Genomic DNA, 26,053 nt, shown 5'->3' with positions numbered 1-26,053 from the left:
AAAATAGCTGTTCTGAAGAAGCCCAGTGAACTTCAAGACAACACAGAGAAGGAATTCAGAAGCCTGTCGGAGAAATTTAGCAAAGAATGCCTGTTATTTCACCCATTACCTGCTCTGTCCCTGCTTCCCTCCCCAGCATTCTTTACTATATGGCATGAATGAGCAGTGATGAGCTGAATGTTCCCGGGGGAGTCCTAAAGACAGGCCCTTAACACAGGGCAGCACGTGGTGATGCTGTACAGGGCCAAAAGGACCCTGGATTCATACCACCCTTCTGCTGAGGATATCAAGTTCTGTCTGTTAATATCCAATGACCCAGCTGGAAAGCTGTGAGTAGTGCCAGGGTCCATCCAGGGATGTCACCATGGGAAGCAGGGACCAAGCTCCCAAAAACTGTAATCTGATGAGCATCCCTTTTATAATCACCTGGTCAGTTCAGGTAGACAAAAGAACTTGTCAATGTCGCGTCTTGCCAGATAAAATCCAGGAGGCCCAGTTAAATTTGAATTTAGTTATTTATTTAACTACTATCAATATTATAGATAAATGACTAATTGTGATGACATGCTTATGCTAAAATATTACCTGTTCTTTACCTAAAATAACTTTACCAAACTTAACTGGGCATATTTGGGACATACTTATGCTAAAAATTATTTATTGTTTATCTGAAATTCAGATTTAACTGGTTGTCCTGTATTTTTATTTGCTAAATATGGCAACTTGAGTAACCAGTAACTCCACCTTCCTTTTGTTTTATTGTTTTTTTCTTTTTTTCTTCATTCTCCATTTCCACTTCAGTTCTTCTTTCCCACCATAAGCACCCAAATTGATTAATTTAATTTACCTTCTAATTTAATAGTCCATCTAATTTACCTTCATTTGTGTATTTGTATACACATATAAGTTTGAAAATTTTATATTGGCATTCTGTTTCTACTTTTTTCCTCGACACTTTCTTCTTAGATCCACCCTTGTTGCTACATGCAAATTTAGATCATTATTTCTGGATTTTATATAAAAATTCTTTGAATGCATAGACCAGGTTTTAGCTAATTGTCTTCTAGTGTTAGACACCTACGTCCACCTTTGGTTCCACAAATAGTTCTGGGTTAAATTGTGTGCACATTTGATAGGTGTCAAGTCAATCTCATTATTGCATTTTCTATTTCTCTGGTTATTAGTGAGGTTGAATATTTGTTCATATACTTATTAGCTACTTGGGTTTCCCCTTGTATCCATTTCCTGTTCATACCTTTTGCCCATTTTTCTATTGGGTCTCCACTCTTTTTTTTACTGCAGATGTACAGGAGTTTCTTTTGTGATTTAGAAGAGTACTATCCAATAGAAATATAATGAGAGCCACATACGTAATTAAAATTTTCTAATAGCCACATTTAAATAGCAAACAGAAACAGGTAAATTAATTTTAACAGTATATTTTACTTAACTCAGTATATCTAAAATATTATGTAAACGTGTGGTCAATATAAACATTATGAAAATACATTACATTCCTTTGTGTAAGCTATACTTTTGAAATCTGGTTTGTATTTCATACATACAGCACATCTCAATTTGGACCAGATCACATACAAAGTACTCAACAGTGGGTGGCACCTATGGAGTAGCTTGAGGAGTAGCTTTGAGGAGTAGCTTGAGGAGTAGCTTTCAGGAGTAGCTACTCCGAGTAGCTTGCTAGCCCTGTATGCTAGAGGTGCCGGGTTCAAACCCAGCCCCAGCCAAAAACTGCAAAAAAAATAAAAAAAAATTAAAAGTACTCAACAGTCACATGTGGCCAGTGGCACAGATATATTAAGCAGTGCAGGCCTAGAATTTAGACCCTAGATATTAATTCTCTCTCAGTTTTAGGTTGAAAATCTCTTCTCTGGTACACCCATCTGTTAATTTTGTCTATGGTATAATTTGTTTGAAAAACATTTTAATTTTTATGTAACTACATCCACTGTGACAAATTTGTGTTTCAGACCCTTGATTTTAAAATTCATACCCATGCCCATATACCCAAGATAAAAATCTTACATTTTTCTTCTATTAGTTTTATAGTTTTTATCTTTCTTAGGCAGGTCAATAAGCTACTTAAGGATTTTTTTTTCATATTGTAGAAAGTAGGGATCCAGCATTATTTTCCTGTTACAGAGTGAGTTGCTTTCCCCAGCACCATCTATTAAATCATCTATCCTTTCACTACTCATCTGTGAAGCCACTACTATCGTATATCAACTTCTCATATGTACATTAGTCTGTTTCTGAGCTCTATATTCTGATTTTTGATTATCACAGTAACTCTTGTTTTATAAATATGACAATTAAATTGTAGAGAATTTATGTAACTTGTCAAAGTCAGCCAAATAGTAAATGTTAGAGTAAGGATTTGATCCCGAGTATGTCAAATATTGTGCCAGTTAGGATTACGTTTGGCTTCAGGTATCAGAAACCAGACTATAGCAGCTAGTACAACGGCATTTATTTTTCTCATATAACAAGAATTCTGGAGACAGATAATCCAGTAGAGGCACAGTGGCTCCATGGTGCCACTGGGGATCTATGTGCCTCCTGTCTTTCTGATAAGCCATATTAACACATGGCTCTTATCCTCATGGTGGCGAGCTGGCTGTCATCTCCTGGAATCTGTCTCTAAGAAAGAAGAGGGAAGGAAAAGAACAAAGGCCAAGGAATGTGCTGGCGAGCCAACGCCTTCTAATCAGGGAAATGCTTGTTTTTCTACCAGTTGCATCCAGTTGCATTCCACTAACATCTACGTGGCCAGAACTAGACACTTGACCATCCCTCACCGCAAGAGAACTTTAGGAAATGAAGATCTGCTGTTTTCTAAGCTGGGAATATGGCCACCTAAAGCAAATTTGGGTTCTGTTAAAAATTAAGCAGTGGAGAATGAGTGCTGGGCAGTCATCAGAGAAGGCTTATTGAAGAGCTAGTGAAGCTTAAGCTTCATGGTGTCTTGTTTGTCAGGCCCCTTTTGGTACCCTATATCTAATTTTATTTTTTATTTCATTTTTTTCTTTTTTTTGCAGTTTTTGGCCAGGGCTGCATTTGAACTCGCCACCTCTGGCATATGAGGCTGGCGCCCCACTCCTTTGAGCCACAGGCACCACCCCCCTATATCTAATTTTATATACTTAGTTTTATATTCCTCTTTCTTCAACCCCTGCCTGAAATTGCATTAACTTCAAGTTCCACAAAACCTGTATCTACTCTAGCAATGCCTGCCACATGTGTAAAAGTCCACATTTGCTTAAATTGCTTTGAATTTTTCTGGTTTAGTGGGAAACAAGGTGAAGGGTATTGTTAGGGTGTCCAAGTCAAATACACATTTTCAACTAATTCCCCAGGACCCACATTTATGCTTTTTTTGACTAGACCTGACATATTGCGTGCCAACTACATGTCAGGAACTGTGCTAGGCGGCTTCCCAAATGTTTTCTTCACTTAATTATTACTGTAACTCTTTGTGGATCAGAAATGTTCAGTACCTTGTACAAGGTCAAAGTCTGTAAGAGGCCAGATTGAGATGTTAACTTAATATCAAAACTTTTCCATGCTTTCCACTAAACTATGGCTAAACATTTCCTATGGGCTTTGGACCCATGTAGGATTGTAAGCTTTAACAAATAAAAATACAGACCAGTAATAGTTTTTTAGTGTAAGCATTATTCCAAACTTAACTGGTCATTTAATCTGGCAACCCTACTTTTACAGGCAGTGAGTTACTGCCGTGGAATGAAGACTCGGTAAGATCTATGTGTGTATTCAAGAGCGGTCTGGAAAGTACCCAGCTGTGTATGTGTCTCTATTTTGTCATATTGTGTGGTTGGATACTTTCCAGACAGCCCTCATAGAATATTTCCTAAAAGTTAAGCAAGATAAAGTGTGTAAAGTTCCTGGATCTCAATGCAGTGTAACCTCTTGGTGCTGGACATCAAGAAGTTGGGGGTGGTCGGTACCTGTGGCTCAAAGGAGTAGGGTGCCAGCTCCATATCCAGAGGTGGTGGGTTCAAACCCAGGCCCGGCCAAAAACTGCAAAAAAAAAAAGAAGGTGGGGGTTTAGTCCCAGCTGCCTAACTAGGATAAGTCACTTTCTCTCTCTCCAGGCCCAGTTTCTTTTTCTGTACGATGCTCCAGTCACTACTCAGGATCCTTAAAGCTTCCGTGTCCTCTGGCAGGCTGTCAACTCCACCATCTCCACTTGTGAAAAAGACTTTTCCTGCGAGGGAAGGGGCATCAGCTCAGTTTCCCCTTTGGCTGCTTTCCGTGACCAGGATCACTTTGGTGGTTACTGGTGACCACGTGGTAAAAAGCTGAAACGTCTTTCGGCTACAATAAAATCGCAGCCCAGTTTCTGAAAACGGTGTCCTGTCTGCTTCCACTTAGTTCTGTGAGACGCTCTGCCTAAAATGAAGGTGTTTCTCTATGACCAAATTAGTTTGGAAAATGATATCATCTATATTGACCCCACACATCCCTTGGCAATTCAAATGCAAGTTTTGTATAAGAAGAAAATTCTATTACTCACCACCCCATTTCCCAAGCTTTTCCAACAGAATCTCTTGCTTGGAAAATATTTCATGTAGCTCGTGTTCCACGGAAGTCACTTTGGGACACTGAGCTACTGGAACCAGGCCTGCTGTTGTAACGGTATATCTAAGATGATAGTCAAAACTGAATCCTTGGTCCTGGGGTGCCTTTAAATCAGGACAGTTAGCAACGTGCAACTTGGGAGTCAGAGAAATACCGCATAGCTTTCCTTGTGATATTTATCTTATTTTCTATTTGGAAATGGATGGAGAATCCAGAAACTGTGTAAGGGAACTGAATGGAGTCAGGCACAGAGCAGAGACTTGGACTCAGAGAAGGGAGGCATGGACTCTTGTTCTAACACTTTCTAGCTGGGTGACCGTGGGCACCTTTCTTAACCTTCCTGAACCTTATATTGAAAATCAGATGCCTCAATGAATCCCCAACAATAAAAAAAAAAGAAAAAAAAAAAAAAAGAAAATCAGATGCAGCTGTTATCGCCCACATAAGAGCAAGTGAAATACTGCCTAAGAGAATGCCTTGCACATAGCGGACACAAGAGGTGCTCGCTCTTTATCCGTTCATTTGAACAAGTTGAAGCAAAGAAACAGAAATGTCCCCTGCTAGGCAAGGGATATTGACAGGGCACACGCAGACTGTCCTTGTATGTGTAAGGCAACGCAGATCAAAGCAATGAGAAGTAGCCATGCAAAATTTTAACCCATCTTAAGGCTAAAAGTGCTAGCAGCCTATCTTGGGGCTGAGTGGGACAACATGGGGCCCAACCAAGGACACCCAGGACACAAGAAAGAGCCCTGAAAGACCCATTCATGGATCACATTTCTGAGTTTCAGCAAATTAGCCAATACCTGCCTTATCCACTGCCGAAGTATAAAGTGATGATAAAACGAAGTTTTGTGTGTGACAGGGTTTTATTGCACTCTTGTAAAATTTGAAAGTAAAAGTAGTTAGTGATGATAAAATGAAGTTTTGTGTGTGACAGGACTTTATTGAACTCTCGTAAAGTGGAAAATGGAATACGCCCATATAGATAAAATTTGAAAATAAAAGTAGTGCAAAGATTGTCGTGTGGATCAAAGTCAGTGTTTGTGGAATGAGTGTGCATTGAATCCCTAACAATCAGGTATAAGAAAATAGCTACCCTTGGCCAGGCATGTTGGCTCATGCCTGAAATCCTAGCACTCTGGGAGGCCAAGGCAGGTGTATTGCCTGAGGTCAGACCAGCCTAAGAAAGAGCAAGACCCTATCTCTACTAAAAATAGAAAAACTAGCTGGGCATCACGGCGATGTCTGTAGTCCCGGCTACTCGTGAGGCTGAGGCAAGAGGATCGCTTGAGCCCAAGAGTTCGAGGTTGCTGTGAGCTATCACACCACAACACTCTAGGAGCAACAGAATGAGACTCTATCTCAAAAGAAAAGAAAACAAAGACAAAAACAAAAACCCTCACTCTCTAAATCAGCTAATGGGCCCCATCTTCCTAGCTGTTGGAAAATTCTATCTAAGTCACGTTTTAGGAGGCCCTCCTGTCTGCAGGGTTGTGTGAAAGTTCTCAGAAGCTTGCGCCCAACTTGTGGCCCGCAGGTTGGATGCAAGCTTCAACCTGTGGCCCAACATGCAGATTATTTGAGGACTGTTGTGCTTATCTGTGGTGTTGGAGATCATTAAAAGCATGCACAGGATTTTTTTCCACTCATCAGCTGTCATTAGTGTTCTTGTATTTAGTATGTGGCCCAAAACAAGTCATCTTCTTCCACTGTGCAGTGGAAAAGTAAAAAGGTTGGACACCCCTGGTAGAAGATTCAAGGATTTTCTTTTTTTTTTTTTTTTTTTTTTTTGTAGAGACAGAGTCTCACCTTATCGCCCTCAGTAGAGTGCCGTGGCCTCACACAGCTCACAGCAACCTCCAAATCCTTGGGCTTAGGCAATTCTCTTGCCTCAGCCTCCCGAGTAGCTGGGACTACAGGCGCCCGCCACAACGCCCGGCTGATTCAAGGATTTTCTGATCATCAGCCTACATGGCACTCTGCTAGGTCTGTTGTCCCTTGAATGTGGCATTTCTGCTGCCTTGCAGTCAAGCTTGAGCACAGAGGTCTTTGTCCAGTCCAGGGATCTCTGTGCATCAGAACTCCCTCGGCTCAGCCCACAATCATTGCCATCAGAGGTCCTGCCAGCTTTGCTTTTCTGGAACCCATAAAACCTCTCTGTTCTTCCCTTCCTGTTCCCTGGAGAACTGTCCCAAATTTCTCCTCTTTCTTCTCCCTTCTAAGGGCTGCCTTTGGCTCACTCCATCTCTCCCAACATTTGGAGCTTCATCACCTCACAGACAGTTCCGGGGAACCCCAGTCTTAGGCACGGGTAGTGAAGGGCCCAGATTTAAGGAGCCCTTGAACCTCCTGTTCTGGCCGCCTTCTTGGGTGAGGGAGGGGAGACCACCATTACAAAAGTAAAAACAGCAATCAGTGTCTCAGCAGATTACCACATACACATAGTAGTATGTTCTTCACACTCCTTAAGCAAAGTATGATTTGAGGTTAGCTTGGATTGTGTTCTATTCTATTTTTTAAAATAGAGTTCTGTTTTATTTTAGTTCTACGTTCTCATTTTAAAAAAAGAGATCTATTTGTTTTTCAGGCAAACCCGTAACTCTGGAAGAAAACTTACATGCCAACCATGTGCTCTGACCAAGGTTCCAACACCAACTGGACAGAGGTCTGCCCGATTGCTGGTTCAGTTGTTTTAGAAGCAAACACATTTCCCTAAGATGAATGGGTCCTGCTGACTGTGCAGGGGAAAGACAGTCTCCACAGAAGGTTACTAAGGAAAGGAAAATATTCCAAGCCCCACCCTTGTCTTCCTCCCCCCATCACCCCTGCATTCTTTCTCGCATTTGGAAAATATTTTGTCTCTCCTTCCTCCTCTTTTCAGATAGGGCTGTTTACTTTAGAGCTGGAGGTCACTGTCAAGGAAAAACCCAACTACCGTGGTGCTTTTTCTGTGACGCAGGACCAGTGCTACAAACTAGGACTTTACTCTGAGACAGAAATAAATCTTGAGGCCTCTATGCAGAAGAGGGTGGCTTGATTGCTGGTAAGATAACTTTATGCTTTTTTTTATGAAAGAGAGAAGGAAAACAAGGTTGATAATCTGAGGAGAGAAGAGAAAGGGTAGGTGGAGCTCATTCCCAGGAAAAACACTAAAATACTCCTGATTCTCGAAGTGGGCCATAAACTGACGGAGTGTGCTTTAGAGGAAAACGCAAAAGCATGAAGATCTGTAGGGGACACCAGCTGGTGAGGAAGGCGACTTCTGCAGGGGGGGACTAGGGCTAGGGCTTTGGAGACATTGGTAAATGGGGTCAGGGAGAAGTTCGGCTCACCTGCAGCATATTAAATTTTGTGACGAATTTATATTCATGCAGTACTTGTGCAATTGAAATTAACATTTAAAAGTTTATCTAGGCCAGGCATGGTGGCTTTTGCCTCTAATCCTAGCACTTTGGGAAGCAGAAGCTAGAGAATTGCTTGAGGCCAGGAATTGGAGACCAATCGGGGTAAGAGCAAGATCCCCGTCTCTATAAAAAATTTTCAAAACTTAGCCAGGTGTGATGGCATATGCCTGTAGTCCCAGCTACTGGGGAAGCTTGAGCCCATGTGTTCAAGGTTGCAGCGGGCTGTGATGTCACTGCACTCTAGCCCCAGCAACAGAGCAAAACTCTCAAGATAAAGTTATCTAGAAAAGCAAACATACCCGATTTAGAGTCTTAATTTCTGGGTATGAGAAATGAGTCTTTCTCACTTGGAAACATTCAGCTGTCATTTATTGAACAACTATTTATGCCAAGGAATATGTCAGGCACCAAGTGTACAAAGACGAATAAATGGAACCACGGTCAGCTGGGCACAGTGTAATCCTGGCACTCTGGGAGGCTGAGGCAGGTGAATCCCTTGAGCTCAAGAATTCGAGACCAGCCTAAGCAAGAACAAGATCCCGAGATCCCATCTCCACTAAAAATAGGAAAACTAAAAAAAAAAAAAAAATTAAAATTAAAACAGGAAAACTAGTTGGGCATTGTGGCGGGCACCTGCAGCACCAGCTATTTGGGAGACTGCGTCCAGAGTATCACTGGAACCCAGGAGTCTGAAGTTTCCATGAGCTGGGCTGACACCATGGCACGCTAGCCTGGGTAATTGTGTCTCAAAAAAAAAAAAGAGCCACTGTCTTTTAAGATTTAAGATCTTAACTTATCGAAGTCTCAATTTATTTGTCTCTACAATAGATATGATCATTTCTACCTCACTTTCAAGCGCACTAAATGAAAGTATAGAGACATGGTTCTGTTCACTATAAAACACTGCATGAATGCCTATTACATTTTTATTGCAAGCCTTATTCAAAAGAAGGCTTAAAGCAGTAACTTATTAACTGCTCTCTCTTTTAAAATTTAATAATTTTTTTAATCAATCACAAATTTACAAAAAGTTGGAAAGACAGTGTGCTGGTAAGTGTTTAACAATGGGCCATGCAGAGTAAAAAAGGCCCGAGTTGTAACATTTGCCAATTTTCATGCTGTAAATACTCCCACCGTAGGCAGTTTCAAGCTGCCAACATGATGTCACTTCATGCAGAGTTGGGAAGCTGTAAGATTCATCATGAATTGTCTCCACACTAGCCTTGGAATCTGCCATTTTTCCTAGATGTCCTGGTTCCTTGGGCTTCCTAATACCCACGTGCAGAATGGCATTTAGAAACCAAGATCTGTGCTCACTGCTGTGAGGATACCACTGCTCCAAGGTCCCAGTGGGCAGAGATGAAGAATGTACACGCCTATATGCGCTCACACGTGAACGTCACATTTCAACCTGTATTTCTTTCTACTTCTATTCATCTACACATATTGAAAGCCCCAAGTTCTAATTCATAGAACTAACTCAGAATCAGTTTCTTTAACGTATCTCCCTTTCCTTACCCTTCTCCAATAGTGAAACATTAGGACCATTTTCTTCTTGAAACATAATTCACATACCTTAAAATTCACTTGTTTAAAGTGTACAGTGCAGTTTTTTTTAGTGTATTTTCACAGTTGTATAACTATCATCATTATCTAATTCCAGAACATTTCCATCACCCCATAATTAAACCCGAGGCCTGTTAGCAATAACTCCCCAAATCTTTCCTCCCTAATTCACTAACCAGCGACTACTAACCTACTCCCTGATTCTACATATTTGCCGATTCTGGACATTATAAATGGGATCATACAACGCGTGGCCTTTTGTGTCTGCCTTCCTTTATTTGGCATAATGTTTTCAAGGTTCATCTATGTTATAACACGTGTCAGTAGTTCATTCATTTTGATAGCGGAATACTACGCCATTGTCTGGATAGATGACATTTGGCTTATCCATTCATCAGTTGACATACATGTGGACTACTACAACTAAGGCTGCTATGAGTATCCCGAGTTTTTAGATAGACATAAAATTTCAATTTTCTTAAATATATACCTAGAAATGGAATTGCTGAGCCATATGGCAATTCTATGTTTAACTTTTTGAGGAACTGCCAAAATGTCTTCCAAACTGGTTGCATGATTTTTCTTTCCCACTGCCGTGACATAAGGTCTCCAATTTCTCCACATTTTCCCCAACACCTGCTATTGTCTGCCATTTTAATCATAGTTACTTAGTGGGTGAAGTGATAATACAATTTCACAGTGGCTTGGGTTTGCGTTTCCCTAATGACTAAGCATATTGAGCATCTTTGGGGAAATGTCTGTTGAAATTCTTTGCCCATTTTTAGATTGGATTATTTGTCTTTTCCTATTAAATTATTAGAGCATATTAGGCATTTTGAAACTAGACTCTTATCAAATACAGAATTTGCAAATATTTCCTTCCACGGCGTGAGTCGTGTTTTCACTTTTGCCACACTGTCTTTGAAGTATGAAAGTTTTTCATTTTGATGAAGTCATTATACTATTTGTTCTTCAGTTGTTTCTGCTTTGTGCGTCACATCTAGGAAACCATTGCCAACTCAAGGTCATAAAAATTTATACCTATGTTTTCTTCTAAGAAAGTTATAGTGTTAGCTCTTACATTTAGGACTTTGATTCATTTTGAATTAAGTCTGGTAAAGGATGTCCAACTAACTTCCTTCTTTTGAATGTGGATATCCAGTTATGCTAGCATTATTTGTTGGAAAGACTATTCTTTCTCTATTGATTGTTTTAGCATCGTTGTTAAAAATCAATTGACCATAAACATATGAGATTATTTCTGGACTTACAGCTCTATTCAATTGATCTCTATTTCTATTCTTATACTAGTGCCACATACTCTTGGTTATCGTGGCTTTGTCGTATGGTTTTGAAAGTGGGAAGCCTGAACCCTCCTACTTCATTCTTCTTTTTCAAAACTGTTTTGGCAATTCTAGTCCTTTAAATTTTCTATATGAATTTAAAGACCAGCTTGTCAGTTGGGAGCTGTGGCTTATGCCTGTCATCCTAGCACTCTGGGAGGCTAAGGTGGGTGGATTGCCTGAGCTCAGGAGTTTGAGACCAGCCTGAGCAAGAGTGACACCTGGTCTCTACTATAATTAGAAAAACTAGCCCGGGGCATTGTGACAAGTACCTGTATTCCCAGCTACTGAGGAAACTGAGGCAAGAGCCCAAGATCACTTGAGCTTAAGAGTTTGAGGTTGCTTTGAGCAATGATGCCATGGCATTCTACCCATGGCCACACCGTGAGACTCTGTCTCAAAAATAAATAAATAAATAAATAAAGATCAGCTTGTCGGTTTTTGCAAAAAAAAAAAAAAAAATCCAGCTAGGTTTCTTACAGGTATTGCATTGAATTGGTAGATTAATCATTTTAACAACATTAAGTCTTTTAACCCATAAATACAGAATTTATTTCTATTTATTTAGGTTTTCTTCGATTTTCCTGCAACAATGTTTTGTAGTTTTTAGAGTATACATTTTGCACTTGGGTTAAATGTATTCCTAAGTACCTGTATTTCATTCTTGTGGCTACTACAAATCCAATTGTTTTTACATTTCCTTGTGGAGTTGTTAATTTCCAGTGTATAAAAATAAAGCAGTTTTTTTTTTAGATTGATCTTGTATGTGAGTCTTACTGAATTCATTTATTAGCCCTGATTGTCCATATATAGGACTGTCTGGGGATGTATTTCTTGGGGTATTTTGTCATCTGTTTTACATCTTCCTTTCTTTCCTTTTCTTTTTCTTTTTTCCCCTTCATTACCCTGTCTAGAACTTCCAGAATAACGTTGAATAGAAATGGCAATAATGGACATCCTTGTGCTTACTCCTCTCAGGAGGAAATCTTTCGATCTTTCCCTATCAAGTATGATCTTAGCTCTGGATTTCTTATAGATGCCCTTTATCAAAGTTAGAAAGTTCCCGTCTATTCCTAGTTTCTTGAGTATTTTTATCTTGGAAGTGTGTTAGATTTTGCCGAAGGCTTTTTTTGCAACTGTTGAGATGACCATATAGTTTTTGTACTTTTCTATTTAAATAGTGTATCACATTAGTTGATTTTTGTATATCCAACCAAGCTTGCATTCCTGACATTACTCCCACCTGGTTGCAGTGTATAATCCTTTTTATTCACTGCTGGATTTGTCTTGCTAGTTTTGTGTTGAAGATTTTGCATCTACATTCACAAGGAATATTGGTTTATAGTTTTGTTTTGTTATGTTTCGCTTTGTTTTTCTTGAGATGTCTTTGGTTTTGTTACTAAGGTCATACTGGCCTCATACTGTGAATGGGGAAGTATCCCCTCCCTTTCTATTTTTGGGAAAAGTTTGTGAAGAACGGATGTTAATCCTTTAAGCATTTGATAGAATTCTGGAGCTCTCTGGTCCTGGGCTTTCCTCTTTCTTTGTGAGAAGTTCTTTATTGCTAATTCAATCTCCTTCTTTGTTATAGGTCTAGTCAGATTTTTTATTTCTTCTTCAATCAGTTTGGTAATATGTGTCTTTCTAGGACTTTGTGCATTTCATCCTGGTTATCCGATTTGTTGGTCTACAATTGTTCATAGCGCTCACTCATCTCACAATTACTTTTATTTCTATAAGGCCAATATTAATTTCCCCTTTTTCATTCATTATTTTAGCAATTTAGGTCTTCTCTCCTTTCTTTGGTCAGTGTAGCTACAGGTTTGTCCTTTTCATTGTTCCTTTCAAAGAAGCATTTTTTGGTTTCATTGATTTTAATCTATCCTTTTTCTCTATTTCATTTATTTCCCCTCTAATCTTTATTATTTCCTTCCTTCTGCTTTCTTTGGATTTAGTTTCTCTCCTCTTCCTCCTCTTCTCCCTCATCCTCTTTCCTCTTCTTTTGTTTCTTGAAGTGGACGTTTAGGTTATTGTTTTGAGATTTTTCTTATCCTTTAAAATAGACATTTACCCCTATAAATTTCCCTCTGATTTTTGCTTTAACTGCATACCATACTTTTACCATGTGTTTCTGTCTTCGTTTGTATTAAGGTATTTTTTCATTTCTTCTGTGATTAATTTCAAACCCTTGGTTATTGAGGAATGCGCTCATAATCACCACGCATTTGTGAATTTTCCCAATTTCTTCCTATTATTGATTTTTTTTCATTTTAGCAGTGTTTCATGAAAGTTGCATATAAGATTATTTTATTCCCGCATCTTCTCAATTGTTTCTTCCTTATACTTGCCCTTTTCCTTTCCTACTTGGTGGGATTTGGCTTTTCGTTCAAGGATCTTTTTGCGGTCTTTGTCCAGTTTAAGCCTAGTAATGACCACCTTGCTGGGGTGAATGCCCACATGGACAGTTGTGCCATTAGCCTTTTCCCGCTGCACCCGCTCAATGTAGATGACGTATTTCTTCCTGTAAACCTGGACTGCTTTGCCACTCTGCTGACCTTTATAATGCCCCCGGACAACCTGAACTTCATCATCCTTTCGGATGGGCATGGGTTGAACATTGTACTTCTGTCTCAGCTCTTTGGAAAGAGGGGAAGACATAATCTTCCTGCGAATGTGGGAAGGTGCATTGAAATGCCTTTTGCAGTTCTTGCTTCGGTCCGAAGTCACAAAGGGATTGAACTTCACTTTGGCTAGGCAATCCTCACCCGCTGCCTCTCCGGCGATGGCCACCCCTATTACTGATTTTTAATTTTATTCTCTTGTGGTTGGAGAACATAACGTATATGATTTCAGTCCTTTTAAATATATTGTGACTTGTTTTATGGCCTAACATATGATCTGTTCTGGAAAACGTTCTATGTGCCCTCGAGAAGAATTTATTATATATTCTGCTGTTGTTGGGTGGAGGCTTCTACAGATGTCTGGTCTAATTGCTGTTTGGTGTTATTCAAGTCTTCTATTTCCTTGTTGATCTGATTATTCTATTCATTGTTGAATGTTTTCAAGTCTTCAACCATTATTTTTGAATTTTCTGTTTCTCCCTTCAATTCTGATAGCTGTTGCTTCTTATATCTGGGGGCTATGTTGTTAATGCGTTTATGTTAATAGTTGATAACTTTTCTTTTTCTGGTTATATACTGTGAATGAAAATGATATATTTTCTTTATGAATTAACACTTTTATCATATCTTTTATAAAACGTCCTTTGTCTCCACTAACAATAGTTGTCTTTAAGTCTGTTTGGTCAGATATTAGCATAGCCAGTCCAGCTCTCTTTTATTTACTAATTAATGGTATATCTTTTAACCAATTTATGCCCTTGAGTTTGAATTGTTTTTCTTATAGATATTATATAGCTACATCATAATTTTTATCTTGTTATCCAGTCTATTTTTAACAAGAGTATTTAATCAATTTATATTTATTGCAGTTGCCAGTGACATAGGATTTATGACTGCCATTTTGCTATTTATTTTCTATATGTCGTTTTTTGTTCTTCTACTCCTCTGCTACTGCTTCTTGTGGGTTAAACAATGTTTTCTAGTGTGTTACTGAAATTCCTTGTCATTTCTTTCAGTACATATATTTTCAGTTATTTTCTTAGTGGTTGCTGTAGGAATTACTAATTTTTTTTTAATTTTTTGTAGAGATGGGGTCTTGCTATGTTGCCCAGGTTGGTCTTGAACTTGTGGCCTCAAAAGAATCCTCACACCTTGGCCTCCCAAAGTACTGGGATTGCAGGTATTAGCCACTGCATCCAGTCTGGGATTACAATTAACATCTCAATTTGTCACCATCTAGTTCAGATTAATATTAACTTCAATAATATACAAAAACTTTTCTCCTTAATACCTCCATTTTCTTCCCTCCCCTTTATGCTGTTATTTTTATTTATTTATTTATTTATTTTTGTAGAGACAGTCTCACTTTATCGCTCTGGTAGAGTGCCGGGGTGTTACACAGCTCACAGCAACCTCCAACTCCTGGGCTTAGGCGATTCTCTTGCCTCAGCCTCCTGAGTAGCTGGGACTATAGGCACCCGCCACAAGGCTCAGCTATTTTTTTGTTGCAGTTTGGCCTGGGCTGGGTTTGAACCCGCTACTCTCGGTATATGGGGCTGGCGCCACAGGCCACTGAGCCACAGGCGCTGCCCCCTTTCTGCTGTTATTAACATGCAAATTATATCTGCATACATTTTGTGCCCATCAACACATTTGTAATTACTATTATTCTTATTTATTTTGATTTTTTTGAAACAGTCTCACTATGACGCCCTTGGTAGAGTGCTGTGGTGCCACAGCTCAGAGCAACCTCAAACTCTTGGGCTCAAGTGATTCTCTTGCCTCAGCCTCCCAAGTAGCTGGGACTACAGGTGCCCACCACAATGCCCGGCTATTTTATGTTGCAGTTGTCATTGTTGTTTAGCAGCTTTGGGCTGGGTTTGAACCTGCCACCCTTGGTGTATGTGGCAGGCGCTGTAACCACTGTGCTATGGGCACCAAGCCTATACTAAGGTATCTTATTCATAAACTTAGCCCCTCTGAATCTCAGTTTCTTCTCCTGTGAAGTGAGACTAAAAACGCTTATCAATCACTTGCACAACAGCCTTGACCAGACCCAAGGGATGGGATCTGGTTCCCAAGGGTTCCAGCTTTAGGTGGAAGCCAGGAGCTCACCTATGAGAATAGGAGCGATGGTGGCAACGTGGGGGCAGGTGCTGGTGGGAGGGCAAAAAGGAAGGGAGGCAAGTCAGAAAGTTCTCTTCTGATTATATCAGTATCTCAACAAAACGGGCAGCAAGATGAACAGTAGAAAGTAAGGATGGGGAGGGATCTGAAGAAAGAACAAGGAGTGAAATAGCCAGACTGCAGAGGGGAGAGTGAGCGGACCAGAGACATGGCCAGTGCTTGCCTGACAGCCCTGAATTCACCCTGGAAGATCATAGTGGGAATTTCAAAGTGAGGCCAGCCAGTGTGGCTGTGTATTTTTCTCCATCCTTGTTTAGCTTCAGCAGTGCAGGCACAGGACAAGTGCAGAAGCAGAGTGTGTCAAAGAGTTAGTGATTGTCATAACTGGCCATAGGACTGCAGCTGGTGAAGGAGGGAGAGGAGGATGTTAAGGGACGAGGAGGTCATGAAACACACAGTGATCAAGGACTGCCCGAGTTTGAGGACAAAAGAGAATGAGGTTGAAAGACAAGAAGTGGTTGGTGAAGAGCTGGATGCGTGAAGTTGATGTAGTGGCTTACTGGTAAAAATGCAGTATGCTTATGGGAGCAAGGGCTGAGGTTGAGATGAGGTCAAGATCGTTGGAGGGGAAGTGGTAGAGGAGCCGAGGGACCTGAGACTTAGAAGGATCCTCCACATGAGCAAAGATCACAAATCCAGGCTGGAGTCAGGAGAGACAGCAACAGAGAGCCAGGAACCCAGACTGCTGAGAAATGAGGGGGAATGAGCCAGAAGCCAGCGGACGATGATGACCATAAGGGGTGGAGGAATGTGTGATCTGACGATGAAGGTGGAAAGTCAAAGCTGAGTGGTTTCAGGGTGAGGGGAGGGAGAAAGTTCTGCGGATAGCATGAAGGAGCAAGGAGGACACCTGCCCACCTGCAGGCCCAGAGCACAAGGGCTGTGGGAGGAGAAACAGCCACAGCTGGAGAAGGCAGGGGCCAAGCAGAGGCCCACGGAGCCAGGTTTCTGCGATACCAGAGCACAAAAGACCTCCAGGGAAGAGGTCAAGTGCAAGGATATTTGCTGATAATCAACATGAACTCCAGATGGCACAGCAGAGGGCTATCAGGTGGTGGGGAGTTGGGGGGGGTGGGCAGAGGACAGAACAGAACATGACAAAGCCTCTTGGAGATCCACAGCCCACTAGGGGAGTGGGGGGGGGGGGCAGAGGACAGAACATGACAGAGCTTCTTGGAGATTCACAGCCCACTAGGGGAGTGGAGTGGGGGGCAGAGGACAGAACATGACAGAGCCTCTTGGAGATTCACAGCCCACTACAAGGGATGGCTTAGAAGCCTGGAGTCCTAGAGGTTATTGCCAAACCCAAGGTTAAAGGACCTAATGGCAGACTGTGGAGGCAAAGCCAAGTGTCGGGTGTTTAGGGCTCCCTTTTTGTCACTGAGGGGACGCAGTCACTCAGGCCTGGTGGCCAAAGGTGGATTTAACTCAGAATGCATTGCTCCATACAGACTCCACCCCCCACCCCCGCATCAAGAACACGGCTTCCAGGGGGCTGGGTTAGAGCAAGCAGGGTCCCCTCTGCACCCCAGATGCTAGGGATAGAGGCCTATGTCAGGGAGGTCTTAGGTCTTATTCAAGGGCTCCTCTTGACACTGGATAGCACAGAAAATCTGCCATGACCGAGAAACTCTTATGTCCCAAGCAATGCAAGGTAATGTACGCACATCATCTCCAGGCCTTGTGCAATTTTTTAAAGTAGACAATATTGTACCCTTCTTACAGATGAAGAAACTTAGGAGGGAAGGAAAATGGCAGAACAGCCCTGGGGAGCTGTCTCATGATGAAGGCAGTATCGCATAATGGTTAGAGCACTAACTCAGGAGCCAGACCCCCCAGACTGTGTCCTGGCTCCCAAGTGCTAGCTCAACTTAACCTCTCTGTAACCAGTTTTCTTCTAGGTGTGTTGTGAGGAGTAAATGGCCAATCCGTGAAAGCATTCAACAAACAGTAGATAGCTCTTACCAGAGCCTTATGGTCAAAATCAGCCACATAAGCCAAGAAATGCCCTTTCTTTGTGGGTCATTCCAGCTTTAGTTGAATTTTCCAACTCTTCTGACCAAAAGATTCCTGATGCAAACACTGTTTTGATTTCCACTAGGCAGATAAGGAAACAAAATCAGAGGGATTGCTCAAAGACACACAGTTAAGATTTGAACACAGGTCGGTCTGACCTGCCAGTCTACTCAGAAATAGCCATCCCACCCTCCACTCAAAGTCCATGCACTCAGGACCCTCCTTTGCTTCCAGATGAGCATCTTCTTCACAGGGGGACTATGCAGAGACCACAACTGGACATTTTGGAAGAAACAGAGAGGCCAGTTTGGCAGCCTTCTGCCCTTGGGCTGATCACCCCAGAGAGTAGTTTAATGGATCACAGACCATGCTTGGGAGGATTAATTTTCACATGGTCCAGTGGTCCAGATCTCAGGTCTGTGCTCCCTGGAATGTGGCGAGCCGAGAGCAGGTGCAGAGGCGTTCTCAGACAGGCTCATGTCGTCTCCAAGCCTTTGCTCTCCAGGACAGCATGAGTCCAAGGAGGCGGATGCCCAAGAAAGCCAGAGGCTAGGACAAATCACACACCCACACTCTCCCCCCACCGCTGCCTTCTGTCCTATATTTGCCACTTATTTCTCTTTCTTTCTCACTTCTTTTCTTCTCTTTTCTACCTCTCCTCTATCCACAATTAGAATTATTTACAAGAAATATGTGTAAGTGATATATAAATACAAAAATCAAACATCAGGCATCAGGAGCAAATAAGCCATAAACTAGAATAGGAAGTATAAAGAGATGGAGGTGGAACACAGCACCACATACCAAATGTGATATTTCACAGTTGCCATGGTTGAGCTTCCTGGTGGTCAGTGCAAAAATAGGTAACGGAGTCAATTATATGGTTCAGAATATCTGAGTAGTATGGGCAGACATAATCTGTCATCAGAGGAAGCAAAAAGCTTCTTCCAGCACTTAACCCCTGAAGAAAATTTTTTACATGCTGTATTTAGGTGACACTAAGTACTGTCATGTACAGTGTCCCTGCCACATCTTGAATATAAATAGAGTAACAGGTTTCATGACTCTATTTCCTGGAGCATCCTTTGAAGGAAACCAACAGAATAGTCCCGAAATACAACTCAGTAAGAGCCTTTATTTTATTTTTGAGAGAGTCTTATTTTGTTGCCCTCAGTAGAGTGCCTGTGGCATCATAGCTCACAGCAACCTCAAACTCTTGGGCCCAAAGGATCCTCTAACCTCAGCCTCCCCAGTAGCTAAGACTACAGGCGCCTGCCACAACACCTGCCTATTTTTAGAGACAGGGTCTTGCTCTTGCTTAGGCTAGTCTTGAACTTGTAAGCTCAAGCAATTCACCTGCGGTGGCCTCCCAGGGTGTGAGGATCACAGGCCCGAGCCACCACGCCCAGCCTACTGAGAGCAAAACGCACAGAGCAAAATGCAATTTCCCAATAGTTTGGCTTGATCCAATAGCATTTTCTAAACTGTGTCTCTCAGAACCCTAGAGTAGTATAATGCATTAATAAATGTTTTATAAGGGTTAAGCAAATAAATTAGAGATAAAGTAAGGATTAAACAAAATCAAAGAGGTTTTTTAACTGCAGGATTTCTAAAAGCTTTTAACACTCTAATGTCCATTGTGAATCTCCAAGGTCAGGTGAAAGATGGATTATTTCCCAGACTTATTTGTCTATGGAACCCTCCTCTGCAACTACCCCAGTTTTTATAGAAGTATCTTTTAGAAATCACAGAAAATGAGAAATGCCTGATCCACAGTTTGAGAAATACTGATCAGGAGGAATGGATGAGCTAAATGCTGCCCAATAAAATTTCTTTCAGCCAGGTGTTTGCTAAGGGTTGACCATCTGATGATTAAGGCAATAATGTCTGATGGAGCCCAGACTTCAGGTGTTTTGCTATGTGGGTGGAGGGTGGACCCATCTATGCTCTTGAATAAATAAGAACAACTCTCCCTAAATTTCTTTTTTCCAGCATTAACATTCTTAGTCCAAACAATTGGAGGATGGAAGAAATTGGTCACAGAGAATACATTCAAGAATATCTCACAACTTATGAGAATCTGTCTCTGATGGTGGGGGAGGGGAGGTGTGCCCAACTAGGGGTCTGGGTCAGGTGCAAAGGTAGGATTTCTTTTGCTCACTGGCTTAGCTTCATAGAGTTGAGGGAACAGTTAAGCATGGGATTGTCAAAACATGCAAGATAAGTCCCAGGAAATGGTCAGAAACCAAGAGACCAAGCAGAAGGAGGTTAAAGAAGTCCAAGCTAAAGCCTGAACCAGAGCTTGGCCAGAAAGAAAGACAGGCAAGTCTAGAGATGGCAGTGGGAAATGGGGAATAGAGAAGGGGGGGGAACCTGAGGCGCGGGGCCACCTGAGGCCTTCTGGGTCCTTGAATGTGGCCTTTTGATGGAACACAAATTTTGCAGAACAAATCCGATAATGGAATGCTGCATTCTCTGATTGCTGTAACCTTAGGTGTAGTTGCACTCTGGTAGTTCTGAGTCAGACAAAGGGTTTCTTCTATGGCCACTTAGTTTATAGTTCCAGCCTTTGTGGCTTAAATCAGATTCACAAACAGCTGAGCATAGATCTGAGTTTGGGATCTGAACCACTGCCAAAAAGGCAGATAGAGAAAACAGCGTACATTTAGCAGCTCTGAAGGGGTCCAAAGTGAAAAGTACATGTTCAGCCAAGGGTGCTTGCCACTGGGCTACTGACAACAGTGAAAAATGGAAACGACCCCGGAGAACTCATTAATTAAAATAGGGTACATTCATTTGAAAGAATACTTGTACAACTTTCAGGAATGATTTCAAATACATGTATTAATATGGGAAGAGATACACTGATGAGCTATTAAGTAAAAATACAGATTACCAAAATGCAAATAGTAGGTTCTCGTTTTAGTGGAAGGAAAAAGCATATCCGTGGAAGTCTGCACAGAGAGAAATCTACAAGGAAATAGGCAAAATTAAAACTCGTTCTCTGTGAGCTACAAGATTACTGCTGTCTTCTTGTTCATCGGTACTTCTATTCTTTTTTCACGATCAGTATGGATTTATTTTTCACATAGTTATTTTTAAACAGCCAGGAAAAAAAAAATGAAAATGAAATGCAATTTCCCAACTTCCTGCAGTTTGTGCCTGAGGCATTCACTATCTCTTCCACATTGTCTTTCTCTCTGTGTGTTCCTTATTTTCTCACTTGCCATTTCAGCTCCAGATCCTACTTCTCTGTTTCCCCCTAAATCCATCCTCAGAGGCAGGCATTCTTTGAGGGCAACGGGGGCGTAGGCTGCTGGGTTCTGAGAAGCACAGAGGCACAAATTCTGGGACAAGAGTGAGAGCTAAGATCCTTGCCAGCCAGCCCAGGGCAAAGAGAAGAGTGGGGAGCAATAGGAATTTTGCTGGAACCTGGCTCACCATGTCCACTGGAGTGTGGGGTCAGCATGAGCCGACTAAGGACTGAGGTCAGGGAAGGGCTGGAAAGTTTGACCTCATGACATTATGGCCCCTGACTCCTTTCTCAGTGAACTTGATGTGTAGCCTAAAGTGCAGATCAGAAATGACTTTGTAAGGACATGGGTCTGGGGTGACCAGTATGGTATGATTTCTGAGGTGATCCCTCTCAACAGAACTGACTCTGGCTTCCCCACTTGCAACTGGGTGTGAAATTCTACCCCCACTGGAGGCTGTGAGAAGTCACAAGATGGAAAAAACCTGCATTTCAAATGGAAGAAAACATAATTTTACTGAAAATTAATGAGTTGCTCTTTGTACAGCAATTAAAACAAATCAATATGTTTTATTTGGAGACTTGGAAGGATTTATTTATGTTTTGGGATTCTAACATTACAGCATGCACAAATACAGTATGAGAAGAATATGAAATCTACATGAATTGAACATTTTAAGTCTCCAGAGACCCTGGGTGCTTCCCCCGGGACAGATCTGCTTCGGGATACACCCCGCCGCTGTCCCCATTCACTCGTCAGGAAGCCTGAGCAGATCACCAAACAGATCACCACCTTAACTGTACGGGAGGGAGGGAGAGATCCATTACACACAGGTCAGTTACAACCTAAGATGCATAAATTACTGAGGCTCCTCTGAGCAGGTTTTAGCGGGTGCAGGAGGTTTAAGTAATCTTAAACAAAATGTTATTGTCTCCATTTTTAAAATTTTTATTGCAAAGTATTACAGGGGTGTGCACATTTTTGATTACAGAATTCACATTTGTGCATTTTAAGTTGATGTTGTAAGTATGTGCATTATGCCCATTGGGTGTGATTTTTAAGACTGAGCTTCCACGGAGTTGAAATTCTTGCCCAAGGTCACATCACTAGTAAAGTGACAGGAAATGGATTTCCAACTATAAAGTCAGTACGGATGATAGGTAAAGCAAGGCACCTTTAGGAAGAAAAGTTGTTCCCGAGCCAGGCTGTCAGGATGGGGACAATAGGAAGGAACACACTCTGAGAAGAGACCATTTCTCAGGAGCGGTAGTAAACAGAACTTGCACGTTCTACTTTTTTTCTGTAATATATGTGTTGTTACAACCAGTATGTTTTTTTTTTTTTCCACAGTGGCTTTCCACCAATGTCAAAAGATTAATTTTTTGCCCTAACCCCAAGGAATTCCCCTTGGTCTGATTTCAACCCTGCCTTCTGACAATTTGGCTTCCTACTGAGCTGGAGAGCAGAGAGGCGGGCACTGGCCAAGCCAACGTCACCCATGCGAACCACCTGATTTTCTATTTCTCCTTATAAAAGAATGTGGTTCAACTAATTTTTTCTTCTCCTCCCATCCCCAAGCCTTCTTAGGAGCTAGCAAACAGAAAGGAACATTATACAGAGCAAGCAAAAGCAGAAAAAAAACACAGACTCTTTTAGCACAGTAACCCACAGGCATGAGGTCACTCTCATGGTCTCTCAAGGCTCGATCCTTTGTCGGAGAGAGCTAGTAAAGTCTTTTTTCTTCATCCATTGCTGTGTTACTCAGAATTCTTTTGCTTGCAAGGGACAGAAATCTAATTTGAAATGACTTAAGAATAAAAAGTGGGGTAGATGTTATAGGTTAGTATATAACATAACATAACGTAGGAAAAATCCAAAGTTAGATCCTAGCATCAGGCATGGCTGGATCCAGGTGTTCAAACAATGTCATCAGTACTTTGATTCTTTTCTTATTGTATCTTTTCTGCTGACCCTCCTCTTGGGCAGGTTCTCTGCACCCTGTGGTCCCAGCAGCCCCAGGGTTCCATCCTCTAGCTTGGAAACCTGGCAGAAAGAGAAACTTCTCCTCAAGAGTTCCGACAGAAGTCCCAGAACTGAATCCAAGTGGCTTGGCTTAGATCACTGCAGATAGTGGGAGGGAGTATGCTGATTGTTCTGCTCAGAAGCCCATCAGCTTCTCTTCCACAGAGCTGGAGAGAGAACCACTCAGAACCACTTCCCTCCCCAGAACCACTCAGAATGATGGCGGGGAGCAGTGGTCGCTCTAAGTGAAAAAAGGCCATTGTTACCCCCAAAGGACATTGGACTTGGGGAAGGAAAGAAATGCCCAGTGCTAGATTTGAGGCCCCCATCAGATTGCTCTAGGGAAAAATGTGACAAAGAAAAAAACTGATATCAAGCCAAAAGGTGAGGAGAAGAAATTGAATGGGACAGTGCAGGGACTGGATTTCAGAAACAGCGGGGCCTGGGGCAGGGGAGAAGTCAGGATCATCGAGCTGCCCCTTAGGGTGGGGGCAAGAGCTGCATCAGAGGAGTAGGTCCCCGGGGAACCCCTCGACAGCTGGTACAACAGCAAAAGACCCCTCGCTCGTGCTTCTGGACTCTGAGTGGACCGAATGAGATGTCTTTTGAGAGAGAGGGTGCCACCCCACCCTGGACATGCAGGACAAGGTAAGGGAGTCACGTTTTCTTAACTGCTATGCTATTTATGTCAGCCCATCCTGTTAGCTTGAATCACCTGCCCAGAGGCCAGTTTTGTCGCCACCAAATGACAAGATTGATTTCCACGAGACTGAGAACCCGACCTTGGACACTGATAGATTCCACAAGGTCCTGCCCTGTGGAAGGCCCCTTGGCAGGCAGCCAGCAGGCCTACGCTGACCACACCCTGCCATTGCCTCCAGGCCTTCCGTTCGAGGCTGCGCCAGGACTCCGGGAGACCGCGGATGAGGACCCCTGGCTCAGGGCTTGGCTCAGAGTAGGCCCGCATAAACCACAGCTGTTCCGAGTGCTGTTGGGTACTTGGCATGCCAAGCATACAACAAATGACACCTGTTACTAGGTACATGCAGTGCACGGCCGGGCACCAGTGGCCAGGGATGCTCACGCTTCAGTGACTGTCAATCCAACTGTGGGACCGTAAGGAACTGAATGCAGCAGCAGGTGCTAACTCCCGTGGGCCATTTGGAGTTTTGTTTTTCTGGGGCTTTCTGTCCCTTCCACTCAGAATACTTTTCTCATCACTTCTCTCTTCTTTATAAGGCCACCTCCTTGCCAGTGTTCTCGAAGCATAAACAAACTTACTTCTGCTCATCTTGGCATCCAAAAGGTTTTGTCTGAGACCCGTCCATTGCAGCTTTTCTCAAAGTGGGGTCCCCTGATCCCCTCCATTGGAACCACGAGAGTGTTTGCTAACTGTGCGGATTTGTTGATCCTATCCTAACTCAGTCAGCCTCTGGGCTTGGGTCTGGAAATGTGAGTTTTTAAAAGGGTCAGGGGGCCAACCCAAGGGGGATCCTGATGCATCTCAGAGCCTGTGAGCCGCAGCTCTGCGGGCACTTGTCAGTTGCCCAGCCCCAGCAGGAAAGGCCTGACTCCCCAGGCCCTGCCCCCTTTGGCCCTTCTATCAGGCAATTCAAAGTCTCCAGACCCATGAGTTACTGATTAACCCTAGGTTTCGAGGAAAGAAATAATAACAACGGAAGGGACATTGCAGGCTAAGAAACAAGCTGGGCAGCCTTGGGAGAGAGTAGAGCAAGAGAGCTGTTTTCAGCAGGTACCTGGCGAGAGCGAAAAGGAGAGTCAGTCCCAGACTAAGTTCCAGCTCTACCAACTCTGGGACTGAGCAGCCGCTTCCTACAGGTTCCTGTGCCCAGAATGGCCTGTCCTGAGAGCCCAAGGCAGCTCCAGCCCATCTCCGCAGCTGCCACCACCACCCCAGCTGCCAGCCCCACTGCGAGTCACCGTGGCTCCAAGGATTGGGACCTGGAGTGCCTGGTGTGCCGGGAGCCCTACAATTGTACCCGGTCACCCAAGCTGCTGGCCTGCCAGCACACCTTCTGTGCCATCTGCTTGAAGCTCCTGCTGTGCGTGCAGGACAACTCCTGGTCCATCACCTGCCCACTGTGCCGCAAGGTCACTGCCGTCCCCGGGGGCCTCATCTGCAGCCTGCGAGACCAGGAGGCACTGGTGGGGCGACTAGCCCAGTCACGCCTGGAAGTGCGGCTCTGTCCTCAGGGGCTGGCGGATCCTGCCACCTCCACAGCAGGGCACCCCAGCTCGGCAGGAGAAGACGGGCAGGATGCAGTAAGTGCCAACCGAGCTGCAGCCCGACGCCTGGCCGTACACCTGCTCCTGCTGGTCTTGATCATTGTCCTCATCATGCCCTTCATCTACCCGGGCGTCGTCCGGTGGGTGCTTGCCTTCATCATCGCCCTGGCCCTGCTGATGTCCACCCTCTTCTGTTGTCACCCCAGCCAGGGCAGCTGCTGGCCCTCCCCCAGGACTCTCTTTTGCAGAGAGCAGAAACCCAGCCAGATCTCTTCCATTGCCTGAGTCACTCTGACCAGGCGGCCCCTTTTTGCCTCTTGGGCCCTCTTGTCCTCCAACAAATAGAGTAAAGGCTGTGAACTGAGTCTGGCTCCCTTAGGAAATCACATGCCACCTGGACTTGTAAGCCAGGATGGCCATCTTGGGTCAAGAACTTGTGCCTGGACAGTAGGCTTGCAGCTGCTCTTGGGATAGCACGGTTAAACCGCTGCAGGGTAGGGAAGGGGGCACAAACTTCCTGTTCCTCTTCTTCCAATGCTCCCAGTTTTTCTTTATATAACTTGAAAGTTTTGCAGTATTGACCCTGGTGCTGAACAAATAGAACTGAGACTCCTTTTTATTTTTATTTGTTTTGTTTGTTTTGCAATGTATATAAACTGGTTTTATTTTCTTGCTTTGGTTTGGTTTGGTTTCTTGTGTTTGGGACCGTTTGTTCACATTTCTGGCTCCCTCCTAGGAAGCTGGAGCCCAAAGGGCAGTCCTCCGGTGCT

General features: G+C 43.0%; 2 protein-coding genes across 4 annotated transcripts; one reads left to right on the top strand and one right to left on the bottom strand.

Annotated features, from left to right (window-relative positions):
• Positions 1 to 7,542: 7,542 nt before the first annotated feature.
• On the top strand, positions 7,543 to 25,943 carry RNF186 (ring finger protein 186). Of its 3 annotated transcripts, XM_053575720.1 has the most exons (3): positions 7,575 to 7,666; positions 21,414 to 23,684; positions 24,276 to 25,943. In XM_053575720.1, the coding sequence occupies exon 3, from the start codon at positions 24,891 to 24,893 to the stop codon at positions 25,566 to 25,568; it is 678 nt and encodes a 225-aa protein (XP_053431695.1). In that variant the 5' UTR covers positions 7,575 to 7,666; positions 21,414 to 23,684; positions 24,276 to 24,890; the 3' UTR covers positions 25,569 to 25,943. The 3 variants fall into 3 exon arrangements, with proteins under 3 accessions (XP_053431694.1, XP_053431695.1, XP_053431693.1); XM_053575719.1 differs by having other exon boundaries at positions 7,543 to 7,666; positions 23,001 to 25,943; XM_053575718.1 differs by having other exon boundaries at positions 21,414 to 25,943.
• Positions 13,244 to 24,042, bottom strand: LOC128574667 (uncharacterized). Its single transcript, XM_053575533.1, has 5 exons — positions 23,890 to 24,042; positions 16,603 to 16,692; positions 16,245 to 16,384; positions 15,673 to 15,713; positions 13,244 to 13,734 (listed from the first exon to the last, which is right to left on the bottom strand). The coding sequence occupies exons 1-5, from the start codon at positions 24,040 to 24,042 to the stop codon at positions 13,244 to 13,246; spliced, it is 915 nt and encodes a 304-aa protein (XP_053431508.1).
• Positions 25,944 to 26,053: the final 110 nt, after the last annotated feature.

This window comes from Nycticebus coucang, chromosome 22, assembly GCF_027406575.1.
Source record: "Nycticebus coucang isolate mNycCou1 chromosome 22, mNycCou1.pri, whole genome shotgun sequence".
NCBI classification, from domain to species: Eukaryota; Metazoa; Chordata; class Mammalia; order Primates; family Lorisidae; genus Nycticebus; species Nycticebus coucang.
The sequence above is the reverse complement of the archived record's forward strand: the minus strand, read 5'-3'. Positions and strand labels throughout refer to the sequence as shown.